This window comes from Saccopteryx leptura, chromosome 10 (assembly GCF_036850995.1).
Source record: "Saccopteryx leptura isolate mSacLep1 chromosome 10, mSacLep1_pri_phased_curated, whole genome shotgun sequence".
Classification (NCBI taxonomy): Eukaryota; Metazoa; Chordata; class Mammalia; order Chiroptera; family Emballonuridae; genus Saccopteryx; species Saccopteryx leptura.
The window spans coordinates 59,000,871-59,025,290 of record NC_089512.1 but is presented as its reverse complement, the minus strand read 5'-3'; the positions used below and the strand labels follow the sequence as shown (position 1 = coordinate 59,025,290).

General features: G+C 40.0%; 1 protein-coding gene across 2 annotated transcripts in view; it reads right to left on the bottom strand.

Annotated features, from left to right (window-relative positions):
- Nucleotides 1-24,420, bottom strand: part of CACNA2D3 (calcium voltage-gated channel auxiliary subunit alpha2delta 3) — a 1,028,076-nt gene that overhangs the window by 594,594 nt on the left and 409,062 nt on the right. For both annotated transcript variants that reach the window (XM_066350330.1, XM_066350329.1), the window contains exon 5: nt 5,940-6,102. In XM_066350330.1, coding sequence (XP_066206427.1) covers nt 5,940-6,102 — 163 coding nt within the window. The remainder of the gene's footprint in view (nt 1-5,939; nt 6,103-24,420) is intronic.

Sequence of the window (24,420 nt, the reverse complement as noted above, 5' to 3'; positions counted from 1 at the left end):
CACTGATCATGATTTCTTCAGTAGCTGTCACCCCCACTGCTCAGGGAGCAGGGCCCGTGTTGTCTTAGTCATGGGCATATCTCTAGAGCTTGGCTCAGCTGATCTTTGATGAATGAATGCAGGAAGGAAGGAATGAATAGATGAGAAAATACTTTACTGAGACAATATTTTGTTTTCCCTACTATCTCCCCCTTCTGTCCCAAGTAGACAGAGCCTTTGTACTTCTTGCTTCCAGTATGTCTGCAGGGTGGACCTGCACACACTGAGTCAGAAGTTCTCCCCACTTAGGGTGGGAGTCTCAACTCAGCGAAGTTGTTGGGCTGGGGGTCATGGTGTGAAAAGGAGAGAGGGCCAGAGGGCAGCAAGAGGGACAGGACTCTGGTGATGGGTCTGGGGCCTCACCAGAGTAGAACCTTGTCTCCACCTCCTAGCAGGGCCCAGGTGAGTGAAAGCTTCTGAGGGAAGGCTGGTGATGGTCCCAGAGTGGTGGAAGCCGAGACCTGGAGGTCTCAGCCTGTGCAGAGATTCCCACACCCCCAGGTCACCTGACAGTAACTGAGCCCCAGCTACCAGGGCATCCTGAGGGACCAGCTTTCTGTTCTCTCAGAGCTCATGCAAAGAGAGGCAGCAGAGTATGTCAGTCTTGTCATCAAAAAACTCAGGTCCATCTTGGCAGAGACCTTTCTACCTGTGTGACCCAGAGTAAGTCATTCAGCCTCCCTGATCTTTAGTTTCTGTGTCGGAATAAGAGGGATGAGAACACTGCTGGACCTCCCTCCTGGGGATGCAGAGCAAATAAAATGAGGGCAAAGTTGTAAAATGATACAAAAGATTAAACCAATTAACTTCTAAAATTTGTGTTTTCCTCTAGCCAGCCTAAAACTGCTAAAAAGACGGCTACTCTCTGCCTCTTTCCTGCTTGGGTCTGATGTATTCCCATGCTATGGGGCTCCTCCCCCACCTCCCCATCAAATTATAGGGTCATTTGTGTTTCATGTTCTCCATGCACACATTTTTAAGCCATCTACTCTTTTACCCACCTTTGTCAACCATCTTTCCTGTCTCTGCGGTCATGGTTACTGCACAGTAAGGAGAAAAAAGGTGGGAATGGGACGATGGAAACGGGGGAAAACTTCAGATTAGTAGCCAAGAAACCCCAAGCAACATAGACCTCAGAACTGCCCGTTTGTGTTCTTTGACGCCACTGAGAAGATGCAAGCAAAGAATAATGGTCCAAACCCTGGCCTGTTTGTAGCTCTGAGGTTTCAGGCATGTTAAAACAAAAATATTTGGGAGACAAATTATTACCTTTTTCTTTAGATGCCCTTGAGAAAATGGCACACAGACCAACAACAGCCCAGAAACTGAGGTGGTGTGAGATCTTGAGAGAAACATGATTAATGAAATTAATCATGGGATTTTTTTGTAATTGAACTTATTGGAGTGACACTAGTTAATAAAGTTATACAGCTTTCATGTTCTATAACACATCATCTGTTTAATGCATTGTGTGTTCACCACCCCAAGTCAAGTCTCCCTCCATCGCCATCTACCCCCCTCCACCTGAGGGGTTTTAATCCCACTTCCACCCACTGGAGACCCAGCCACCTGTTGTTACTCCTCTGGGTTCAGGTTCTTCCTGTCTTATCTATAATTACCTTGAGACTCAAAAACAAACACGGTGAAGGTAGCAGCATGCTGTGCTGGCATTTGTCATGGGCCAGGCTCTCTGAAGGCCACATCCCTTACCTGTGCTGTCTAGCTGTAACCCTATGACATGGGTCTTATTTTCTCTCTGTCAGGTGACGAGAGCCAAAGCAACGCAGAGCAGTGGTCTGCCACTGCACCCTGCCCACACGAGCATGATTCTAGCAGTGTCCGTGGCAGTCCCATGAAGTCAGTAGTATTACCGTCTCCATTTTACAGCTGAGGAGGCTGGGGATTGGAGGGAAGAGAAACTTGGCTGGGCCCATGTACTGGGCAGCACCCTCTGAGCCAGTGTCCTCACCACAACCCCTGGAAGCAGGTCACTGGAATTATCATCTCTAACAATTTAAGGTTGAGGAAAATGAGGCACAGACACTTTATGCCATCACAGATGTGCTGTAAGGCAAGCCATGAGGACAGGGTCCTCACCAGGCTGGCTCTGGGTGTGGCTCTGGCCCCTGGCCACCCTCTCCCCACCACTTTCCAAGTCATGCTGCCTAGCTTTATTAGAGAGTCTGTGAGCCACTCAGTGTCCTTTCAAAATATTTATTCTCCATTTTAATCAGCCAGGAGATTGATTAACAAACACATAGGGACACTGTAGCCCCGGCTGAGTTCCCACAGCCCAGGAAGCACACACGTTGGGGTCCTCCACCTATCCCACATCTGTGGAAAACAGGTTATGTAAAGAGCACCGTGCTGGGGAGCACAGAGAACACTAGGCAGGATCAGCAGGGTCCCTGCCCTGGGAGAGCTCTAAGTAGAGAAGGAAAAAAATATAGGCAATGCACTTCTGAAACAAAGCAATGCTAGAACAAAGGAATAAGCCGAAGTCACTTACAGAACAAAAGACTGAGAAATTAAAGAGGTTGTATTAAGCTGGTTTTTAAGAACAAGAACAAACATTTGGATAAGCAGGAAAGGGTGAGGCAGGAACAATAGGAATGAAGAGAAATAAAATATTACTGCTCACAAAAATTAGGGAATATTTCCAAGTGAATATAAAGCTATAAATATCCCCTAATTTTGTGAGCAGTACATAATGGAAAAAAGAGAGTTATACGCGGTCAACAGAACGAGGGCTCACCTGACGGTACAGAGGAGATAAGTGGGAATGAAGGGGTAGATTTTGAATAAAGCATTGTTCTTTCATATACACACATATACAAACACACACCCAGATATACATACACACAGCCAGACATACATACACATATATAGTATGTGTGTAGGTATATATGTGCATGTGTGTGTGTGTATGTGAGTGTAAATTTTATAACACTTCATCCTAGAACATAATTAAAAAGGAGTTAAGCATTATCTGAATCCAAACCAACAGTTCTCACACAAGCATCCTGCCACATGCTGTACTCAGAGGACATGGCTTGGTCAGTAGTTCCAAAAGCATCAGCAGCCAGTCTTCAGAGATAGTCAGATGGGCTGGGGAGGCCAGGGCACCCCCTCCTCAGATATCTATCTGTTGAAGAGGTTTCGTGAAGAAGCTTCTACATCAGGCAGCACAAGGACCCTAAAACACATTTCCAAAGACTCTTGGGAAAGGGCTCTTTGAATTCTTGCAGGCAGTAGGAGAGCGTGCCCATATGTCACCAACCCCGAACCTGAAGTCTCCCTCCAGGCCTACGAGGAAGGCGCCTCAGGCACTGAGGACTCGCTGGCCTGGTTGAACAGTCTGGTTGCAAGTCCCAGTCCAGGAGGCAGAACTCAGGTTGTGGAAAACAGGTAGGTTTCACCAGCCAGTCTCATCGATGGCTAGAAGTGATGCCCCAGAGCACAGCACACAGCAGCTCCTAGGCCAGCCTTCGATCTCTCTGCCACGTCCCCATGGGGGACAAGCTGCCCAGAGAGCATGATCCTGTGTTGGTTTCTTTTGCTGGGAGTGAGAATTCCAACCCAGGGACATCACAGCCAGTGCCCAAGCTCTGAGCTTGTGTTTTGAGTCCATGTCATCAATAACTAGATCTGAGCTGGAGTGTCCTCTAAACATAAAATACATTTCTGCAGTTTGAAAAGAAAAAAGACTGTTTGGGGCTGGTTTGAATTAGGTGGGATGGAGACAGGGATTTTCCGGAAGTCCCCTCCCCTGGGCAGCCACTCACTGCCTCGCAGAGACTAAAGAAGATATGGAGCATGGCTGACCCTGCAGCCTGGCTCTGGGACCATTCAGTCCGGGTAGGGGCGGCAGGCAGACCCCACCAGGGCTGCTGAGAATGACTTCAAACAGCACCTACCTCCAGAGCTCAAGCAATCTGACCGTCTTAGGATTCTGCCTAGTGAGGCTCGCGGCCAGGAATCTGCAGCCTGTGTAATCAGTGGCGGTGCTGATCCCTCTGTGTTGCCCCATCGAAAAGCACCATTATGCCTTTACAACTCAAGGTGCAATTCAATCTCTCCCTATAATGGTGCTAATGGCTCGAGCAACCTGACGCAGCTGTCCTATTTTAAAAGATTGTTCTGAATTGTTTCGTATCTGACACTGCTCTGTAAAATCTTGTTAATTTTTCATCTTCAGTTGAGTATGTATTTAATGTAGAGAAGATGGCTTTCTTCCAGCCACAGTGCACAAAAGGGGGTTTCCTTCATCAGCTGACAAGACCACCCTAGAGGACTAAACTCCACCAGACAAGGCTGAGCTCAGCCCTCTAAGGCTCGGGTTCTACGGAATGTGCCCTCTAAGGAAGAGTCCACAGTGAAGATTAGGTCACAGGAGATAGTCCAGTCCAGAGACCAGTAGCAGTGGTTCAGACTGAGATCACTTTCTCCAGGAGGGAGAGAGAAAAATAAAAACATGTCGTTGCCAAGTGAGCAAGTGACCAGGTCCCCTCCTTGGCACTCCCACTGCCCCTGGCTTTCTATAAAGGTGACTAGTAACTAATGATCTCATTACCCAAGTAAAGTGTAAACTAAGCCCTCAGGAAGGGCTGTGTCTGGTTTACCCTGAGGTACCCCCAAACCATCAGAACAATGAATGAAGGGAGTTCTGCCCCACTGGGTATTAAGGATGGCTAGCAGGTAAACAAGGAAAGGAAAACATTAGGTATCCGGCCACAAAGAGCAGGCACAAGAAGAATGTTTCAGAGACAGTGAGTAGGAGGTTCTTTAACCAGTGACCAACCTCTTTAAACAGTGACCTAGAACAATTTAGAAGTGCAATTTATAGGCATGTTATTTCCCAATAATAGCAATGACAGCTAAGATGAACAAGTATTCTCTGTGAGTGACTTGTGTGCTAAGGCTGCACACGCTTCCTTGTATGTCCTCACATCACAATCACCCTCTGGGGGAGCTGGTATCCTTATCCCTTGGGGAGACTGAGGCTCCGTGGGGCAAAGTTACTTGCTTAGGATCACAGAGCCAGCAAGGGCAATAACAGCTCCCCAAACCAGAGCCTGTCTCTTGAGCACCGCATACTTATAGATGATACTGCCGCCTGCTATTCTTGAAACCTCAGTAGTAGACCATAAGGCAGACTTTCACTTTGAAGATGCCATTGCTTGCTGGGGGAACGCTCTTTGTTTAGAAGCCTCCCGGGTGTGACAAAGCAGAGCAAACTCCTACTCAGTGATGGTGACGATGGCCAGTCCTTGGCCAGTATAATCCCAACTCAAATGGGTATATTGGACTCTTGGTAAAATAACTCTAGAATCTATGTGACGACTGGAATTGAGGGACACAAACCTGAACACAGGGAGTCCTTGCTGCTTTGTATTCTAAGAAAACCACAACCAATCCTATTGCAGCCAGCAGCAGTTCCTGGACATTTAAATTCCATTATGAGGAACAGAGGAAGAGAGAGAGACTGCACTGAGGGTCAGTAAATGACCTCCTATGGGTCAAACGCGCCCATCTGGTTTTGTAGATAAAAAATCTGATTGGAACACAGCCATATCTGCTGACTCACGTGTTGTCTATGGCTGCTTTGGTGCCAGAACAGCCAAGTGGAGCGATTCCAAGAGAGGCTGTATAGCCTACAAGGCCTGAGATACTTACTACCTGGCCCTTACAGAAAAGCATTCAGCAACCCCTGGACGGCGTGTCAGAGAGCTCATAAGAACAGCATGGGGAAATACGGGCATACACTTCACCGATCCAGCTCCTGCTGACACCCCGATTATAATTATGTTCTCCAATGTAACATAATATCCCAAACCAGCCAGCCCTGCCCCATCCCACGCCCCCCACCCCCTGCAGGGAGCAGCAGCAGTGATTCTTACCTTTGTTGTACATGTTCGTGGGCACCTGGACATCACTCAGACTGATATTTACAGGCAAATTATTGAAATGGTCATTTGGGGCTAAGATGAATTCCTTCCCCAGCTCCAAAAAATTCCCATCTTTGTCCCTTTCATTTATCAGCACGGCATTGAAGTATTCGTACTGAAAGAGAGAGTCAGAAAACATTACATGTAGCTCACAGCAGAGGGCTATGATCTCAGACAGACCTGGGCTTAGGCTCTAGGCCAGCCCTACACTGGTGGATCCTGCTCTGGCCACCTTAACCCCTTTCCGTCTTTCGTATCATCTGTGGCAGCCTTCTCACAGTTGCGACAGTGCTATATAAATATTTCCCAGCATCTCTAAATAGTCTCGGAAAACATAAATTGAAGGAGCTGCATAGTACTTTCTTTGTGTATATATAAAAAAATTGCTCTAAAACCATTTTAACTTTTAAAATTTTAAATACAGACCCTATCCTTATACAGCCTACATTTAGGTTGAAGGAGACTGGAAAGCATAAAAAGAACCCCAAAACAGGTAAACATGTAATACGTCATAGACATACTCGCTATGGAAATATCATCAAGCAGGGGAAGGGGACAGCAGCAGGAGGAGGGCAGTGGCTTTATATACAAGGCTCAGAGATGGTCTCACTGCTCCAGTGACACTTACACACAAACTGAATGAAGGAAAGAAGTGAGTCGTGTGGGCAACATCACAAACAGAGGGACAGCAAGGGCAAAGGCCCTCAAGATGAGAGTATACTAGCATGTCTTACAAGTGCTGCATCACTATTATCATCATATCATTGTCATCATCATCATCATGTAGCATGTATATAATGCTTTGTTTCAGAAATTATTCTGAGTGCTTTTCATGTGTTAGCTCTCCCTTCATGTGCTGATTTTCCTAACAACTCAATAAAAAAGATTTTATGAGCATTCCCACTTCACAAGTAAGGACACTGAAGTCTAGAAAACTTAGGTACCCTGTCAAACATCACTGCCTCGCTGATGAGCAGAGCCAGAATTCAAACACAGGCCATCTATTTCCATAGCCTGTGCTCTTATCTACTGTGGATTACTGCCAACACAGCAGATGGGAGGTGTGGCTGCAATGATCAGGTTGGGAATTTAAAACAACTATGATTAATATGCACAGGACACTGATGGAAAAAGTAGAAAATAGGTAAGACCACATGGATAAATACAAGCAGAAAGATAGATATTCTAAGAAGGATATTTCTAAGAAAAAGCTAGAAACTAAAAACACTGGAACATAAATGAAGAATGCCTTTGCGGGCTCATCAGCACACTGAACACAGCTGAGGATATAATCAATGACCTAAAAATAGGTCAATAGAAACTTCCGAAACTAAAAAGCAAAAAGTAAAACAATAGGGGAGGGGCAACTGAACATTCATGAACTGTGGGACAATTACAAAAGGTATAACATATATAATGGGAATAACAGAAGGAGAAAAGACAAACGAAACAAATATTTGACATAATAATGGCTGAAAATTTTCCAAAATCATGACAAACACCGAACCACAGATCCAAGAAGCTCACAGAGAACCCAGGACATGACTATAAAAAAATCTACACCCAGGCCTATCATATTCAAACAGCAGAAAGTCAAGGACAAAAAAGAAATTTTGAAAGAAGCTAGGAGGTGTATGTGCAGGGGTGAGGGGCTTAACTATAGAGAAATAGGGTAAGGATTCTCTTCAGAAACCATGTAATCAAAAGAGAGTGGAATAAAATACATAAAGTATCCAAAGAAAAGCCCACCAACCTAAATTACCCTTCAAAAGGAAAGCAGAAACAAAGACCTTGCAGAAAAACAAAAATTGAAGAAGTTTGTCACAAGTAGACCTGGCTTGCAAAAAAATGTTAAAAGTTCTTTACAGAGAAGGGAAAATGATATAGGTCAGAAATGCCAACTTACATAAAAAAGAGGATATAGCAGAAATATATAAAAGTAAAACAAAATTATTTCATTTTCTTAACTTAATCTGACAAATAACAGCTTGATCAAAATAATGTCATCAAATTATTGGATGATTATAGTTTATGGGAAAAAAGTGAAACTAACAGCAGTGGTTTTTTGTTTTGTTTTGTTTTTTGTTTTTTTCCTGAAGCTGGAAACGGGGAGAGACAGTCAGACAGATTCCCGCACGCGCCCAACCGGGATCCACCCGGCACACCCACAGAGGGCGACGCTCTGCCCCTCCGGGGCGTCACTCTGCCGCGACCAGAGCCACTCCAGCGCCCGGGGCAGAGGCCAAGGAGCCATCCCCAGCGCCCGGGCCATCCCTGCTCCAATGGAGCCTTGCTGCGGGAGGGGAAGAGAGAGACAGAGAGGAAGGAGAGGGGGAGGGGTGGAGAAGCAAATGGGCGCTTCTCCTGTGTGCCCTGGCCGGGAATCGAACCCGGGACTTCCTAACAGCAGTGTTAATAAGGTAAGAAGGAGGAATTGGGAATACTGTCATAAGGTTCCTGTGCTACCCATGAAGTGGTACAGGGGCATTTTAAAGTATGAGTTATACACTTGAAACCCGTATGATTTTGTGAACCATTGTCATCTGAATAAACTCAATTTAATAAAAAAGAATAAAGTAGACTTAAATTAGTTGTAAATGTATATTGCAAACTATAAAGCAACCACAAGACAACTTTAAAAGGAGACATACTAAGAAAGGAGAGAAAATTAAGTCACATACAATAATATGCTCAATTAAAACCAGAGAAAGCAGAAAAACAGTAGAATACCGAAAAAAAAGAAGGAAGGAAGGAAGGAAAGGAGGAAAGGAGGGAGGGAGGGAGGGCAGGAAGGGAAGGAAAAGAATAAAGAACAATACAATGAATAGAAAACAGTTACAGCCTGACCAGGCACTGGCGCAGTGGATAGAGTATCAGACTGGGATGCAGAGGACCCAGGTTCAAAACCCCAAGGTCACCAGTTTGAGCATGGGCTAACCAGCTTGAAGCCCAAAATCACTGGCTTGAGCCCAAGGTTGCTGACTTGAACAAGGGGCCACATACTCTGCTGTAGCCCCCAGGGCCAAGGCATATATGAGAAAGCAATCAACAAACAACTAAGTGCCTCAACGAAGAATTGATGCTTCTCATCACTCTGCCTTCCTGTCTGTCTGTCCCTATCTGTTCCTTTCTCCTCTGTCTCTTGTCACACACACACAAAAAAAGAAAACAGTTACAAATATAGTACATATGAATTCAACTATAAAAATAATCACTTTAAATGTAAGTGTTCTAAATACACTCATTTAAAAGACAGAGACTATCAGAGAGAAAAGAAGAAAACAAGACCAAAGTACCTATCGTCTACATGAACCTACTTTACAAAGAACACATAGGTTAAAAGTAAAGGGACAGAGAAAGATATACCATTCCAACACTAATCAAAATAAAGCCAGAATAGCTATACTAATTTCACACAAAGAAAACTTTAGAGCAAAACAATTATCAGGGGGAAAAAAATGGACTTTATATAATGATAAAGGGATCAATTCTCCAAGAAGACATAACAATTCTTAACATGTATGCACCTAACAACAAAGTGTTAAAATAGGTGAGGTAAAAACTAATAGAACTATAAGGAGAAATAGATGAAGCTACTACTATAGTTGAATACTTCACACCCCTCTATCAATAACTGACAAATCCAGCAGGCAGAAAATGGCTAAGTATATAGTTAACTGAACAGACCCATCAACTGGATCTAATTGGTATTTATATAATACTTGAACCAACAGCAGCAGAATACACTTCTCCAACTCACATGAAATAATCATTATGTATACAACATTTGGGGCCATAAAATATACCTTATCAAATTAAATAACAGAAATTATACAAAATATCCTCTTCAACTACAATAGAATTAAATTTAGAAATCAATAACAGAAAGATAGCTAGACAAACTCCCAAAATATTTGAAGGTTAAACAAAATCTAAATAACACATGGATTTAAAAAAAAGGGCTCAAGAGAAATTTTAAACTAAATGAAAATGAAAAGGCAACTTACCAAAATTTGTGAGATACAGCAGAAGCAGTGCTTAAAGGAAAACTGGTAACATCACATGCATTAAAAAAATATTTAAAATTAACCATCTTAGCTCCAACTTTAGGAAATTAGAAGAGCAAACTAAATCCAAAGTAAGCGGAAGAAAAGCAGTATATCTTTAAATTTGCAGAGCAAAAATCAGTAAAATTCCTCAAAACAGAAAATCAATTAAACAAAAGTTGGTTCTTTGAAAAAATTTATTACAATGAAAAGATATAAAGCAAAAACAGCAAGTGGATGAGAAACATAGAAGGGAATCCACAAGATTCTAGAAGCAAGCTTCCAAAAGTTTTCTCCCAGTGCAATCACACAAGATACACTAATTCTTCCAGTAATGAGTTATGATAACACATTTGACATGTTGCTTACCATGGGTGCTCAATTAAGACTCAGCACCAAGAATTTTTATGGGGTGTTGGTTATATAGCACACTATTTATCATCTTAACCTAACTAAAGTTATAGAGCTACATACCTAACAAATGCAGAAAACATCTTATTTTCAAGATAATAAACTGATCCATCAAACAAATTTCAATAAGTTTAAAATGACCAAAATCCACATAGTATGGTTTTGGGTAACAATAGGCTAATTTTAGAAATTAATATAAAATGATATAAAAAATATCAATGATATCTAAAAAAAAAATGATGTCTAGAAAAATCCTAAGGATTTATAAATTAAACAACACAGACTTAATATTATGTGTGTCAAGGAAAAAAATGACATGAAAAACTGGAAAATATTTTGAAATTAATGATAAAAAACATCAATATTTGTGAGATGTAACTAAAATAGAGTTTACAAAAAGTTTTTAGATTTAAAGGCTTATAGGAAAGAAGCAAATTTTAAGATTAATAGTCTAAGACTCTACCTTAAGAAAATAAAAAAAGAACAAATGAAACTCAATATTAAAAGAAGAAATAAAATAATAGAAACCAATAAAACAGAAAGCAAATAACAGGAGAGGGAACCAATGATAATTAAAAAGCTGGTTCTTTAGTTAATAAAATTATAAAAGCCTAGCTAGAGCATGACCTGTGGTGGCGCAGTGGATCAAGCATTGACCTGAAACACTGAAGTCACTGGTTCAAAACTCTGGGCTTGTGGCCCTGGCCGGTTGGCTCAGCGGTAGAGCATCGGCCTGGCATGCGGGGGACCCGGGTTCGATTCCCGGCCAGGGCACATAGGAGAAGCGCCCATTTGCTTCTCCACCCCCCCCCCCTTCCTCTCTGTCTCTTTCTTCCCCTCCCGCAGCCAAGGCTCCATTGGAGCAAAGATGGCCCGGGCGCTTAGGATGGCTCCTTGGCCTCTGCCCCAGGCGCTAGAGTGGCTCTGGCGATGCCCCAGAGGGGCATAGCATCGCCCCCTGGTGGGCAGAGCATCGACCCTGGTGGATGCATGCCGGGTGGATCCCGGTCGGGCGCATGCGGGAGTCTGTCTGACTGTCTCTCCCCTTTTCCAGCTTCAGAAAAAAACAAAAAAAACAAAAACAAAAAACTCTGAGCTTGCCTGGTTAAGACACACATGGGAGTTGATACTTCCTGTTCCTCTCCCACTTCCCCCCCACATCTGTGTCTCATCTTTAAAAAAAATGAATAAATAAATAAAAATAATTTAAAAACCCTATCTAGATGGATGAAGAAAAAGAAGACAGCAGAGACTACTTGTATCAGGAATAAAAGGGAAAATATTATTAAATAGCCTATAGATAATGAAAAGGTAAGGGAATATTATGAACAAACGTATGCCAATATTTGATAACTTGAGTTTAATAACAAATTCCTTGAAAAACAGAAATTACCAAAACTGACACAAAAAGATATGACTGGCCCTATATATACAAAAGAAACTGAGTTCACAGTTTATAGCCATTCTAAAACAAGTAACTCCAGGTTCAGATAACTTAAATGATGAATTTTATCAAATTACAGAAAAAGAAAAAATACAAACTATCTTATATAATTAGAGGATAGAATATTGTGGAGGAACAGTATATAGTATATTATACACACACACACACACACACACACACACACACACACACACACGAATTTGAATTCAAATGAACATGAACAAAAAGGGTCATGAAAACTGGTTATAGGAATGACTGAGTCATGTACTCAGGGTGGGGTAAGACATCCCTCTGCAGTTTCCCCTGAAGCCAGGGAGGATGTTCTTACCACTTGATTGCCATCTGTTAATTATTCTGGAATGTGATGGCCTTTCTTTGTTCCCAGAGGCTTTACAAAGAAGGGCCTTTGTATAATAACCTCCACCCAAAACAGGTACAGTCTCAGACCACCCTGAAGCTCTAGAGAACTCTTCCTCACCCATGCACACAGCAGGTGGCTGACTTTTGAGCCCAGGCTGAGGCTTCCCGGTGGTCTCCTGATGTGTTCTTCCATGGTTTGGTGAGATCTGTACATACTCATAATTCTCTTTTTCTTAGTCTATTGCTTTAACGAGCTATTACTCTAGCACCCAGGTTGATGTTCCTCCATCTGGTGATGTTGTGTAACTTATTGTTGTATTGATTCTTTTTCTTTATTCTACTTTAGGTTACATAAATTCAAACCCTTTCAACTTTGCCTTAATTATTTTTATTGTTATTAATCATAATAAATTTCCCTTTAAAATCCATCCATAATTGCAACTCTATACCATGCCTCCTGCACAGCACAAATACATCTCAATTTATTTAATAAAGGCAGCATAATCCTGATGCCAAACCAAATCAGAATATATATATATATATCTTTAAATTGCACACCAATATCCCTCATTAACTTACATGTAAAAATCTTCAAAAAATATTGAGTCAATTTCACCTATAACAAAAGGATAATACATCATGATCAAGTTTATTTATCCCAGGAATTCAAGGTTGGTTTTACATTTGAAAAATCAATTAGCACAGTTCACCACATTAACAGACTAAAGAAAAAAATATATTGTTGGATCAGAACAGCAAGAAACAAACATTTTGCCACACAATCAATCAATTAGCCAAATTAAGGAATTAAAGAGTCTTTAATGCCAGCGTGCGGACCACATGGAGGCTGAAGCCTTTCAAATCAATGTGGCCCGGAACACAGTTTGGAATTAGGTTTTATAGGCGGAATTACATACTGATTGAGGAATGGGGAGGGGAAAAAGCATAGCAGTAAAACAAAGCAGTAAAGCAAGCCTTCTTACAACGTTTATCTATAGGATTAATTCAGGGAGAAACATTCTGAGAACATCTGCAACTTTGCAAAGCTAGTCCAAGGCCACAGTCTGAGAAACCAGCCTCAAGGCTAGAAATAGGAAGTCTTTTCAGAAAAAGTGAGTTCTGCTAAAAGTCTTTTTGTTTTAGAGGAAGTAAGTTTTGCCAAAATTTATTCGTGTTAAAAGCCTTTATTTTCCACACTTCAATATGACCAAATACATGCAGAAAAATAATTTGAAAGAATTTATCTTTTTTTTACATAAAAGCTCTGAGAAAACCAGAAATAGGAAAAAATGTCTTCAACCTGACAGCATTTATGAAAAACCTATAGCTAACATATTCAATAATGAAACATTGTATGTTTCCTCTTGGATCAGGAGCATGGCAAGGATGCTGTATCACTTCTACTCAACACTGTACTGGTGGTCCTGGCTAATGCTGTCAAACAAATAAGCAAGCAAATAATGTCATAGGTACTGAAAAGGAAAAATCTTTATTTGTAGGCAAATCTCTATTTGTCTATGTAGGAAATCCTAAGGAATCCACATAATCTACTATAACTAGTGAATTTAGCAAAATTTTAGGATAGAAGAGCAATATATAAAAATCATTTAAATATTTAACATACTAACATAGAACAATTTAAACATAATTATAAAGAACAATTGAAATTAAAATTGAAATAACAGTAACATTTACAATAGTATAAAAAAGAGGAAATAACTTACGTGTACCTTTATAAAAAAAAAAGTATATATAATATCTGTATGTTGAAAACTACAATACACTGGAGGGGAAAATGGCAACAGAGTAGGCAGATGTTACAACTCCCACCTCCCAGCACCAAAGTGGATTACAACTTAACTTAGGAACAATCATCTTGAAAAACCAACTTTGGACTAAACTAAGAGGAATCTATAACCAAGCATCACTGAAGGAACCACACTGAGCTGGTAGGAAGGGCGGAGATGCGGAAGGGCTATCCCACTCCCAGGAGTAAGAGGTGGCCCAGAGGGTCTCTCACAGTGGGGTGGGATTCCCAGAAAGCTGTGGGTCCTCAGCCACAGGACCAGAACCCCAGCCTGGAGTCCCAGAGACTAGAGGAGGCGTATGGAAAGTATTTAGCTGAAAGAAGAGCCAGGTTACTATTTGCGAGAGGGAGATAGAACTCTCAGACACAGACTCCATCTTCAATGGACTGCACAGAAAACCTAGTTCACAGCCACTAACCTGGGGCTCCAGGAGTGGGGAGTGCCAAGAGGATTGGAGTTGCAAGAGGAAAGTGTAGTCTTGGGGGCACAGGGAGAAACTGTTGGGAACAACCACCCTGACCCCTGTGCTGGGTCACTCCTCAAACCTGAAGTGGCCATTTTTCCTGGGAGAACCAAGCCAGCAAAGGGAAGCAATTACCCCGCTCACCAGAGGCTCTCCTGCTCTAGTCAGTGCAGAGAGACACTTAGAAACAGGTAGTACATCAGGGACACAGGTTTTCAGTGCTGAGCTCTGGGCTACACGGCCCCCCCAACCTGCTGAGTACTCTCTGAAGGGCAGGAGGGCCTGGCTGCAGCAGCAGCTGGGGTGCTTGGCCTGCACTGCAGATGGGGGCGGAACCCAGCAAGGCAGCTCGTGTCAGGTGGCGAGGAGCAGAACCCAGAGAGGCCTCCCATGGGCTGCAAGTGCTGGAGTCCAGCGGGGTGAAGTGTCCCATGTCCCTGAGAGGAGTGGAGCCTGGTGAGGTATCCCAAACGCCCATGGGGGGGGGGCAGAGCCAGGCAGCCCACACAGCGATGGCAAGGGGAGGAGCCCAGAGAGGTGATCTGCCACCTGTGGGGGGCAAAGCCTGGCAGCATGTGTGGCAGAGGCAAGGAGCGAAGCCCAAAGAGGCATCCCTCACAACTGTGGCGGGCAGAGCCCAAAAAGGCAGCCCATGCACCTGTGCAGGGCAAAGCCATCAAGGCGAGGAGTCACCTATGCCCATGGAGTAGCCCGAGCTGAAGCCTGTGAGCCTGTGCACCTGGCAGGGCCAGTGCCTGAGAGCCTGAGGAGGTGGACTCAGTGGGAGCCTGGCGGAAAGACCATATTTCAGGAATAGAGAGGCCACACACACTGGCCAAGACTAGATAAAAGCCAGCCTAGGAGAGCAGCTGAGATTTACAAGGACATCAGGGTCCAGCAGAGATATCCACAAACTCTGGATTGCCTGTAGCTCCAAAAAGGTTGTTAAGGGCCAGTCAAAAGCAGTGACCCTGCACTGATCTGTGCCAGGTTCTGACCAGGGAGGTCCAGGGCTGTACATATAGCAGACAGATAAGAAGAGCATCAGCCCAGGACCTAAAAACCCTAGAGAGAGTAGTATCTTAACAAAAGGCTACTCACACCTGACCCAGCTAAGGCATAAAAAATGCTGTCACAAACTGCAAAAAGCAGTAGCAGCAGACAAGTATCCCACAGCAAATTAAAAATAACAGCTGAAGCCAACCCAAGAAGATCTAGAAACAACACAACTGAAAGCTAGAGGCAGAGAACATCAACCCTGTATTCAGCTAGCTACACAAAAAACACATCCAAAGGGGTAGTCTACACATACAGAGACAAAATGGAAAGAAAAAAAAATGCAAGTCAAATGAATCAACAAAACAAATCCCCAGAAAAAGAACTGAATAAGATGGAAATAACCAAGGTACCAGATGCAGAGCATAAAATAATAATTGTTAAGCTGCTCAAGGATCTTAGAGCAACAATAGACGGACATAATGAACACCTAAACAAAGAGATAGCAGGCATCAAAAAGGACATTGAAATTATAAAAAATAATCAGTCAGAAATGACAAACACAAGATCAGAAACAAAGACTACATTAGAAGGAATTAAAAGCAGGCTGGATGAAGCAGAGGATCGAACCAGTAAATTAGAGAACAAGATAAACGAAGGCATGAAGCAGAGCAGCAAAAAGAAAGACTCAAAAAGTCTGAGGAAACTCTAAGAGATCTCTGTGACAACATGAAGAGAAATAACATTCGCATCATAGGGGTTCCTGAAGAAGAAGAGAAAGAACAAGGGATAGAGACTTTGTTCAATCAAATCATAGCTGAAAACTCCCCTAAATTGATGCAGGAAAATGTCACAAAAGTTCAAGAAGCACATTCTATTAAAGAGAAACCCAAAGAAATCTACACCAAGACACATCATAATTAAAATACCAAAGCTAAGAGACAAAGAGAAAATATTAAAAGCTGCTAGAGAAAAAAAGGCTATCACTTACAAAGGAGCCCACATAAGGATGACATCCAACTTCTCAACAGAAACACTGGAGGCCAGAAGGGAACGGCAAGAAATATTGAAAGTAATGCAGAACAAGAACCTACAACAAAGACTTGTTTATCCAGCAATGCTATTGTTTAAAATTGAAGGACATATTAAAAGCTTCCCAGACAAAAAAAAAAAAAAAAAAAAACTCAAGAAATTCATTACAACCAAACCAATGCTGCAAGAAATGTTAAGGGGACTATTGTAAACAGATCAAAGAGAGAAAAGAATATAGCAAAAGAGGAATACAGCTTTAAAGAATAAAATGGCAAAAAACAACTAAATATCAATAATAACCTTAAATGTAAATGAATTAAATGATCCAATCAAAAGACATAGGGTAGCTGCATGAATAAGAAAACAGGACCCATACATATGCTGTCTACAGAGACACACCTGAAAAAAAAGATGCACATAGAATGAAGGTAAAAGGATGTAAAAAAATATTTCATGCAAATGGAAATGAAAAAAAAGCTGGGGTAGCAATACTTATATCAGACAAAATGGACTTTAAAACAAAGGCTATAGTAAGAGATAAAGAAGGTCACTACATAATGATAAAGGGAATAATCCAACAGGAAGATATAACCATTATAAATATCTACACACCTAATATAGGAACACCTAAATATATAAAGCAGACTTTGATGGATATAAAGGGCGATTCAATACCCCACTAACATCACTAGATAGATCCTCCAGACAGAAAATTAACAAATAAACAGCAGACTTAAAGGACACACTAGATCAACTAGATTTAATAGATATCTTCAAAACTTTTCACCCTAAAGCAGCAGAATATACATTCTTTTCAGTGCTCATGGTACATTCTCTAGAATAGACCACACGTTAGGAGACAAATGAGTCTCCACAAATTTAAGAAGACTGAAATCATATCAAGCATCTTCTCTGATCACAATGGCATAAAACTAGAAATCAACTACAATAGAAAAACTAAAAAACACTCAAACAGTTGGAAACTAAATAGCATGTTATTAAATAATGAATGGGTTAACAATCAAGAAAAAAATTTAAAAATTCCTTGAAACAAATGAAAATGAACAGAAAACAACTCAAAATTTACAGGACACAGCAAAAGCAGTCCTGAAAGGCAAGTTCATAGCATTACAGGCAAACCTTAAGAAGCAAGAAAAAGCTCAAATAAACAACTTAACCCTGCATCTGAAAGAACTAGAAAAAGAACAGCAAGTAAAGCCCAGAGAAGGTAGAAGAAAGAAAATAATAAAGATCAGAGTGGAAATAAATGACATAGAGGCTAAAAAAAATAAATACAGAAGATCAATAAAACCAAGAGCTTCTTCTTTAAAAAGGTAAAGAAGATTGATGAACCTTTAACCAGACTCACCAAGAAAAAAAAGAGAAAAGACTCAAATAAATAAAATTAGAAATAAGAGTGGAAAAGTAACAAGTGACACAGCGGAAATACAAAGGATTATAAGAAAATACTATGAAGAACTACATGCCAAAAAATTAGATAATCTAGGTGAAATGGACAAATTCCTTGAAACATATAATCTTCAAAATTCAATCTGGAAAAATCAGAAAACTTAAACAGACCAATTACAACAAATTAGATAGAAACAGTTATCAAAAAGCTCCCAACAAACAAAAGCCCTGGGACAGAAGGGTTCACAGGCAAATTCTACCAAATATTCAAAGAAGAACTAACTCCTATCCTTCTCAAGCTATTTCAAAAAATTCAAGAGGAAGGAAGACTTCCATGCTCCTTTTATGAAGCAAGCATAATCCTCATTCCAAAACTGGGCAAAGACAACACAAAGAAAGAATAGTATAGGCCAATATCCCTGATGAATTTAGATGCTAAAATTCTCAACAAAATATTAGCAAACCAGATCCAAAAATACATGAAAAAAAATCATACACCATGATCAAGTGGGATTTATTCTGGGGAGGCAAGGCTGGTAAAATATATGCAAATCAATCAATGTGATTCATCACATAAACAAAAGGAAGGAGAAAAATCACATGATAATATCAGTAGAAGCATAAAAAGCATTTGATAAAATCCAGCACCCATTTATGATCAAAACTCTCAGCAAAGTGGGGATACAGGGAACATACCTCAACATGATAAAGGCCATCTATGAAAAACCCACAGCCAACATCATACTCAATGGGCAAAAATTAAAAGCAATCCCCTTAAGATCAGGAACAAGGCAGGGGTGCCGCCTTTCACCACTCTTATTCAACATAGTTCTGGAAATCCTAGTCACAGTAATCAGACAAGAAGAAGAAGTAAAAGGCATCCAAATTGAAAAAGAAGTAAAACTATCATTATTTGCTGATGATATGATACTGTACATAGAAAATCCTAAAGTCTCAGTCAAAAAAACTACTGGACCTGATAAATGAATTCAGCAATGTGTCAGGATATAAAATTAATATTCCTGAAATCAGAGGCATTTTTTTTTGTATTTTCTGAAGTTGGAAACGGGGAGGCAGTCAGACAGACTCCCACATGTGCCTGACCGGGATCCACCTGGCATGCCCACCAGGGGGCGATGCTCTGCCCATCTGGGGCATTGCTCTGTTGCAACCAGAGCCATTCTAGCACCTGAGGCAAAAGCCATGGAGCCATCCTCAGTGCCTGGGCCAACTTTGCTCCAATGCAGCCTTGGCTGCGGGAGGGGAAGAGAGAGACAGAGAGGAAGGAGAGGGGGAGAGGTGGTGGAGAAGCAGATGAGCGCTTCTCCTGTGTGTCCTGGCCGGGAATCGAACCTGGGACTCCTGCACACCAGGCTGACGCTCTACCACTGGGCCAACTGGCCAGGGCCTCAGAGGCATTTTTATACACCAACAATGAACTGTCAGAAAGAGAACTTAAGAAAACAATCCCCTTCACTATTGCAACAAAAAAAAATAAAGTACTAGGAGTAAATTTAACCAAGGAGGTTAAAGACTTGTACTTGGAAAATTACAAAACATTGATAAAAGAAATCAAGGAAGATACAACAAATAGAAGCATATACCGTGTTCATGGACAGGAAGAATAAACATCATTAAAATGTCTATATTACCCAAAGAAACTTATAAATTCAATGCAATTCCTATTAAAATACCGATGACATACTTCAAAGATATAAAACAAATATTTCAAAAAGTTATATGGAACCAAAAAAGAACACGAATAGGCTCAACAATCTTGAAAAAGAAGAATAAAGTGGGTGGTATCACACTTCCTGATATCAAGTTATACTACAAGGCCATTGTACTCAAAACAACTTGGTACTGGCACAAGAGCAGCCATATAGATCAATAGAACAGAACAGAGAACCCAGAAATACACCGACACCTTTTGGACAACTGATATTTGACAAAGGAAGTAAGAGTATACAATACAGTAAAGACAGTTTCTTTAACAAATGATGTTGGGAAAATTGGACAGCTACCTGCAAAATAATGAAACTAGACCACAAACTTACACCATTCACAAAAATAAACTCAAAATGGATAAAAGACTTAAATGTAAGTCATGAAACTATAATCATCTTAGAAGAAAACATTGGCAGTAAGCTCTCCGTCATCTCTCACAGCAATATATTTGCTGATTTATCTCCACGGGCAAGTGAAATAAAGGACAGGATAAACAAATGGGACTATATCAAACTAAAAAGCTTTTGCACAGCTAAAGAGAATATGAACAAAATAAAAAGACAAACCACACAATGGGAGAACATATTCAACAATACATCTGATAAGGGATTATTAACCAAAATTTATAAAGAACTAGTAAAACTCAACACCAGGAAGATAAACAATCCAATCAAAAAATGGGCAAAAGAAATTAATAGACACTTCTCCAAAGAGGACATACAAATGGTTAATAGGCATATGAAAAATGTGCACCATCACTAATCATTAGAAAAATGGAAATTAAAACCACAATGAGATACTACCTCACACCAGTCAGAATGGCACTCATTAACAAAACAACACATAATAAGTGCTGACAAGCATATGTAGAAAAGGGAACCCTCCTGCACTGCTGGTGAGAATGCAGACTGATACAGCCACTGTGGAAAACAGTATGGACAATCCTCAAAAAATTAAAAATAAAACTGCCTTTTGACCCAGCCATCCCACTTTTAGGAATACATCCTAAGAACACCAAATCATTTATTCAAAAGAAGAAATGCACCCTTGTGTTTATTGCAACATTGTTTACAATAGCCAAGATCTAGACACAGCCCAAGTGTTCGTCAGTGGACGAGTGGATTAAAAAGCAGTGTTACATATACACAATGGAATACTATGCGGTCATGAAAAAGAAGGAAATTTTACCTTTTGTGACAACATGGATGAACCTGGAAACTGTTACGTTAAGTGAAATAAGCCAGGAAGAGAAAGAAAAATATCATATGACCTCATTCATTTGAGGAATCCAATGAACAATGTGAACTGAGGAACGGAATAGAGATAGAGGTGGGATCAAAGGGACCAGAGGGAAAGTGGTCAGAGTGAAACGGGATGAGAGGATGGGATCAGAGAAGGAAAAGAGATTGTTGAAATTATATATACATATCACAGCATTATAGAGAGCAGGACAGCAAATCCTGGAGGGAAGAGACTAGGGCATTGTGGGGAGGGGGGCAAAGGGGATGTTGAGGGGAACACGGAGGTGGAGGGCGATGTATTCGGTGAGATACTTGAATCTATGTAAACACAATAAATTAAAATCAATAGAAAAAAGAAAATTACAACATAGAGTGGTGCAAAAAGTAGATTTACAGTTGTGAGTGCATATAACAAGGTTTATTTTTGTATTATTATTTATTAATTATTGTATAATTTTCCATATGAACAACTGTAAACTTACTTTTTCCCGACCCTTCTATTGCTGCTAGAAATTTTAAAAGGCTTAAGTAAATGGAAAGGGATATGTAATTTGAGAATTAGTAATCTCAGTTTTAAGGTATTAATTCTTCCCAAATTGATCTAAAAATTCAAAAAAAATCTCAGTCAAAATCTCTAAAAACTTTTCTAGAAATTGTCAAGTTGATTTTAAGTTTTACATAGAAGTAAAAGAGATCTAGAATATCGAAAGATGTTTTTGGAAAAGAAGAACCAAGTCCAAGGACTCACATTTCCTGATTTTAAGTCTTATTATAAACCTAATTAATCAAAACAGTATAGTACTGGCATTAGAAAAGAAAAACAGATACATGGAACTGAGAGAGTCCGGAAGTAAAGCCACAAGTATACATTAAATTGATTTTATTTTTATTTTCTTTTTCAAAAATATTAAACAATACTTATTTCTTTATTTTCAGAATGTAACTGCAAACATTACCATTGTCTGGAAAGAGTCATTGTTGGACTTTCTTTTTCCTCTTATCATTAAGAAGTAACATCTCCTCCCCCAAAAAAAGAAGTAACATTTCCCATAACATGCTTTCACTGGTCATGATTGATGCCTGGTTTTCTTTTGCCTTTCTTGCTTTGCAACTCAGAAAGTTAATTTTATTTTTTTATAATTTTTTTAAATAAAAATTTTTAGGATGACATTAATCAACAAGAGTGCATAAGGTTTTGGTGAACATCTCTATAGCATTTAAGCTGTGCCCACCACCCAAAGTCAAATCATTTTATGTCACCATATATTTGTCCCTCTTTTCTCCCCTCCCTTCCATCCTCTCCCCCATGTAGCCATTTCACTTTTATCTATGTCCCTGAGTCTCATTTTCATATCCCACCTATGTGTGAAATCATATAGTTCTTAGCTTTTTCTGATTTACTTATTTCACTTAGCTTAATGGACTCAAGGTTCATCCATGTTGTAACAACCATATTCATTATTTCTTATGGCTGAGTAGTATTCCATTGTGTATATGTACCATATCATCTTTATCCAATCCTATATCAAGGGACACTTTGGTTGTTTCCATGTCTTGGCCACCATGAATAATGCTGTGATGAACATGGGAGTGCATGTGTCTTTGAGTACCAATGTTTTTGAGTTTTGGGGGTAGATACCTAGTAATGGGATTGGTGGGTCACATGGTAATTCTATTCTTAATTTTTTGAGGTACCACCATATTGTTTTCCATAAAGGCTGTCCCAGTTAACATTCCCACCAGCAGTGAATGTGGTTCCTTTTTCTCCTCAGCCTCTCCAACTCTTATTATTTGTCTTGTTGATAACACCAATCAACAGGTATGATGTGGTATCTCACTGTAGTTTAGTTATTACTTTATTTTGTATTGACTTTATCAGAGTGATGTGGGTTAATAAAATTATATAGGTTTCAGGTATACAATTCTATATATAAGACATCATCTGTATACTTTATGTGGTCACCATCCCAAGTCAAATCTCCTTTCAACACCATATATCCCCTGTTTACTCTCTTCTGCCTCTCTCAATTCCTCTTCCTCTCTGATAATCACCACACTGTTATTGGTGTCTACAATTCTTTCCTGGTTTTTTTTTTTTAATCTCTTCACCTTTTTCACCAAGCCCTCAACCCCCACCCCTTTTGATAGCTGTCAATCTATTCTCAGTATCTACGAGTCTGTTTCTATTTTGTTATTTTATTTTGTTCATTAGATTCCACATATAAGCAAAATCAAATAGTACTGTACCTGTCTTTCTCTAGTTTATTTCACTTACCATAATATTCTCCAGGTCCATGCATGTTGTTGCAAAGGGTAAGATTTCCTTCTTTTTATGGCCAAGTAGTATTCCATTGTGTAAATATACCAAAGCTTTTTTATCTACTCATCTACTGATGGACACTTGGGAAGCTTCCAAATGTTGGCTATTGTAAACACTGCAATGACCTTACGAATACATATATTCTTTTGAATTAGTGTTTTGGGTTTCTTCAGATATATTTTCAAAAGTGGAATCACTGGGTCATAAAGCAGTTCTATTTTTAATTTTAACACATGCTTTCCACAGTGGCTGCACCAATATGTATTCCCACCAACAGTGCACGAGGGTTCCCTTTTCTCAATACCCTCACCAACACGTTTGCTGATTTATTAATAAACGATAGCCATTCTGGCAGGTGTGAGGAGATATCTCATAGTGGTTTTAATCTGCGTTTCCATGATGATTAGTGATGTTGAGCATCTTTCATTTGTCTATTGGCCACCTATATGTCCCCTTTGGAGAAGTATGTATTAAGATCATTTCCTCATTTTTTAATTGGATTGTTTTTCTCTTGGTGTTGAGTTTTATAAATTTTTTTATGTATTTTGGATATTAATCCCTTATCAGATGCATTATTGGTGAATATGTTCTCCCATTCATTGTGTTGTCTTTTCATTTTCTTGTTGGTTTCCTTTGCTGTGCAAAAACTTTTTAGTTTAATGTAATCCCATTTGTTTAGGTTTTTGTTTGTTTCCCTTGCCTGAGGTGATATATATATATAAAATATTGCTATGAGAAATGTCCAAGATTATACTGTCTAAGTTTTCATCTAAGGTTTTTAATGGTTTCAAGTCTTACACTGAAGTCTTTAATCCATTTTCAGTTTAAGATTGTGTATGGTGAAAAAGGTGGTCTAGCTTCATTGTTTTGGACGTTCCTGTCCAATTTTTCAAACACCATTTATTGAACAGACTATCTTTACCCCATTGTATGTTCTTGCCTCCATTGTCAAATGTATTAATTGACTGTAAAGGTGTGGGTTTATTTCTAAATTTCTTTTATGTTCCACTGATCTACCTATCTGTTTTTATGCCAGTAGCATGCTGTTTTGATTACTATAACTTTGTAGTATAGTTTGATATTAGGTATTATGATTCCTCCAACTTTGTTCTTCTTTCTTAAGATTTCTGTGACTATTTAGGGTTTCCATATAAATTTTTGGAATATTCTAATT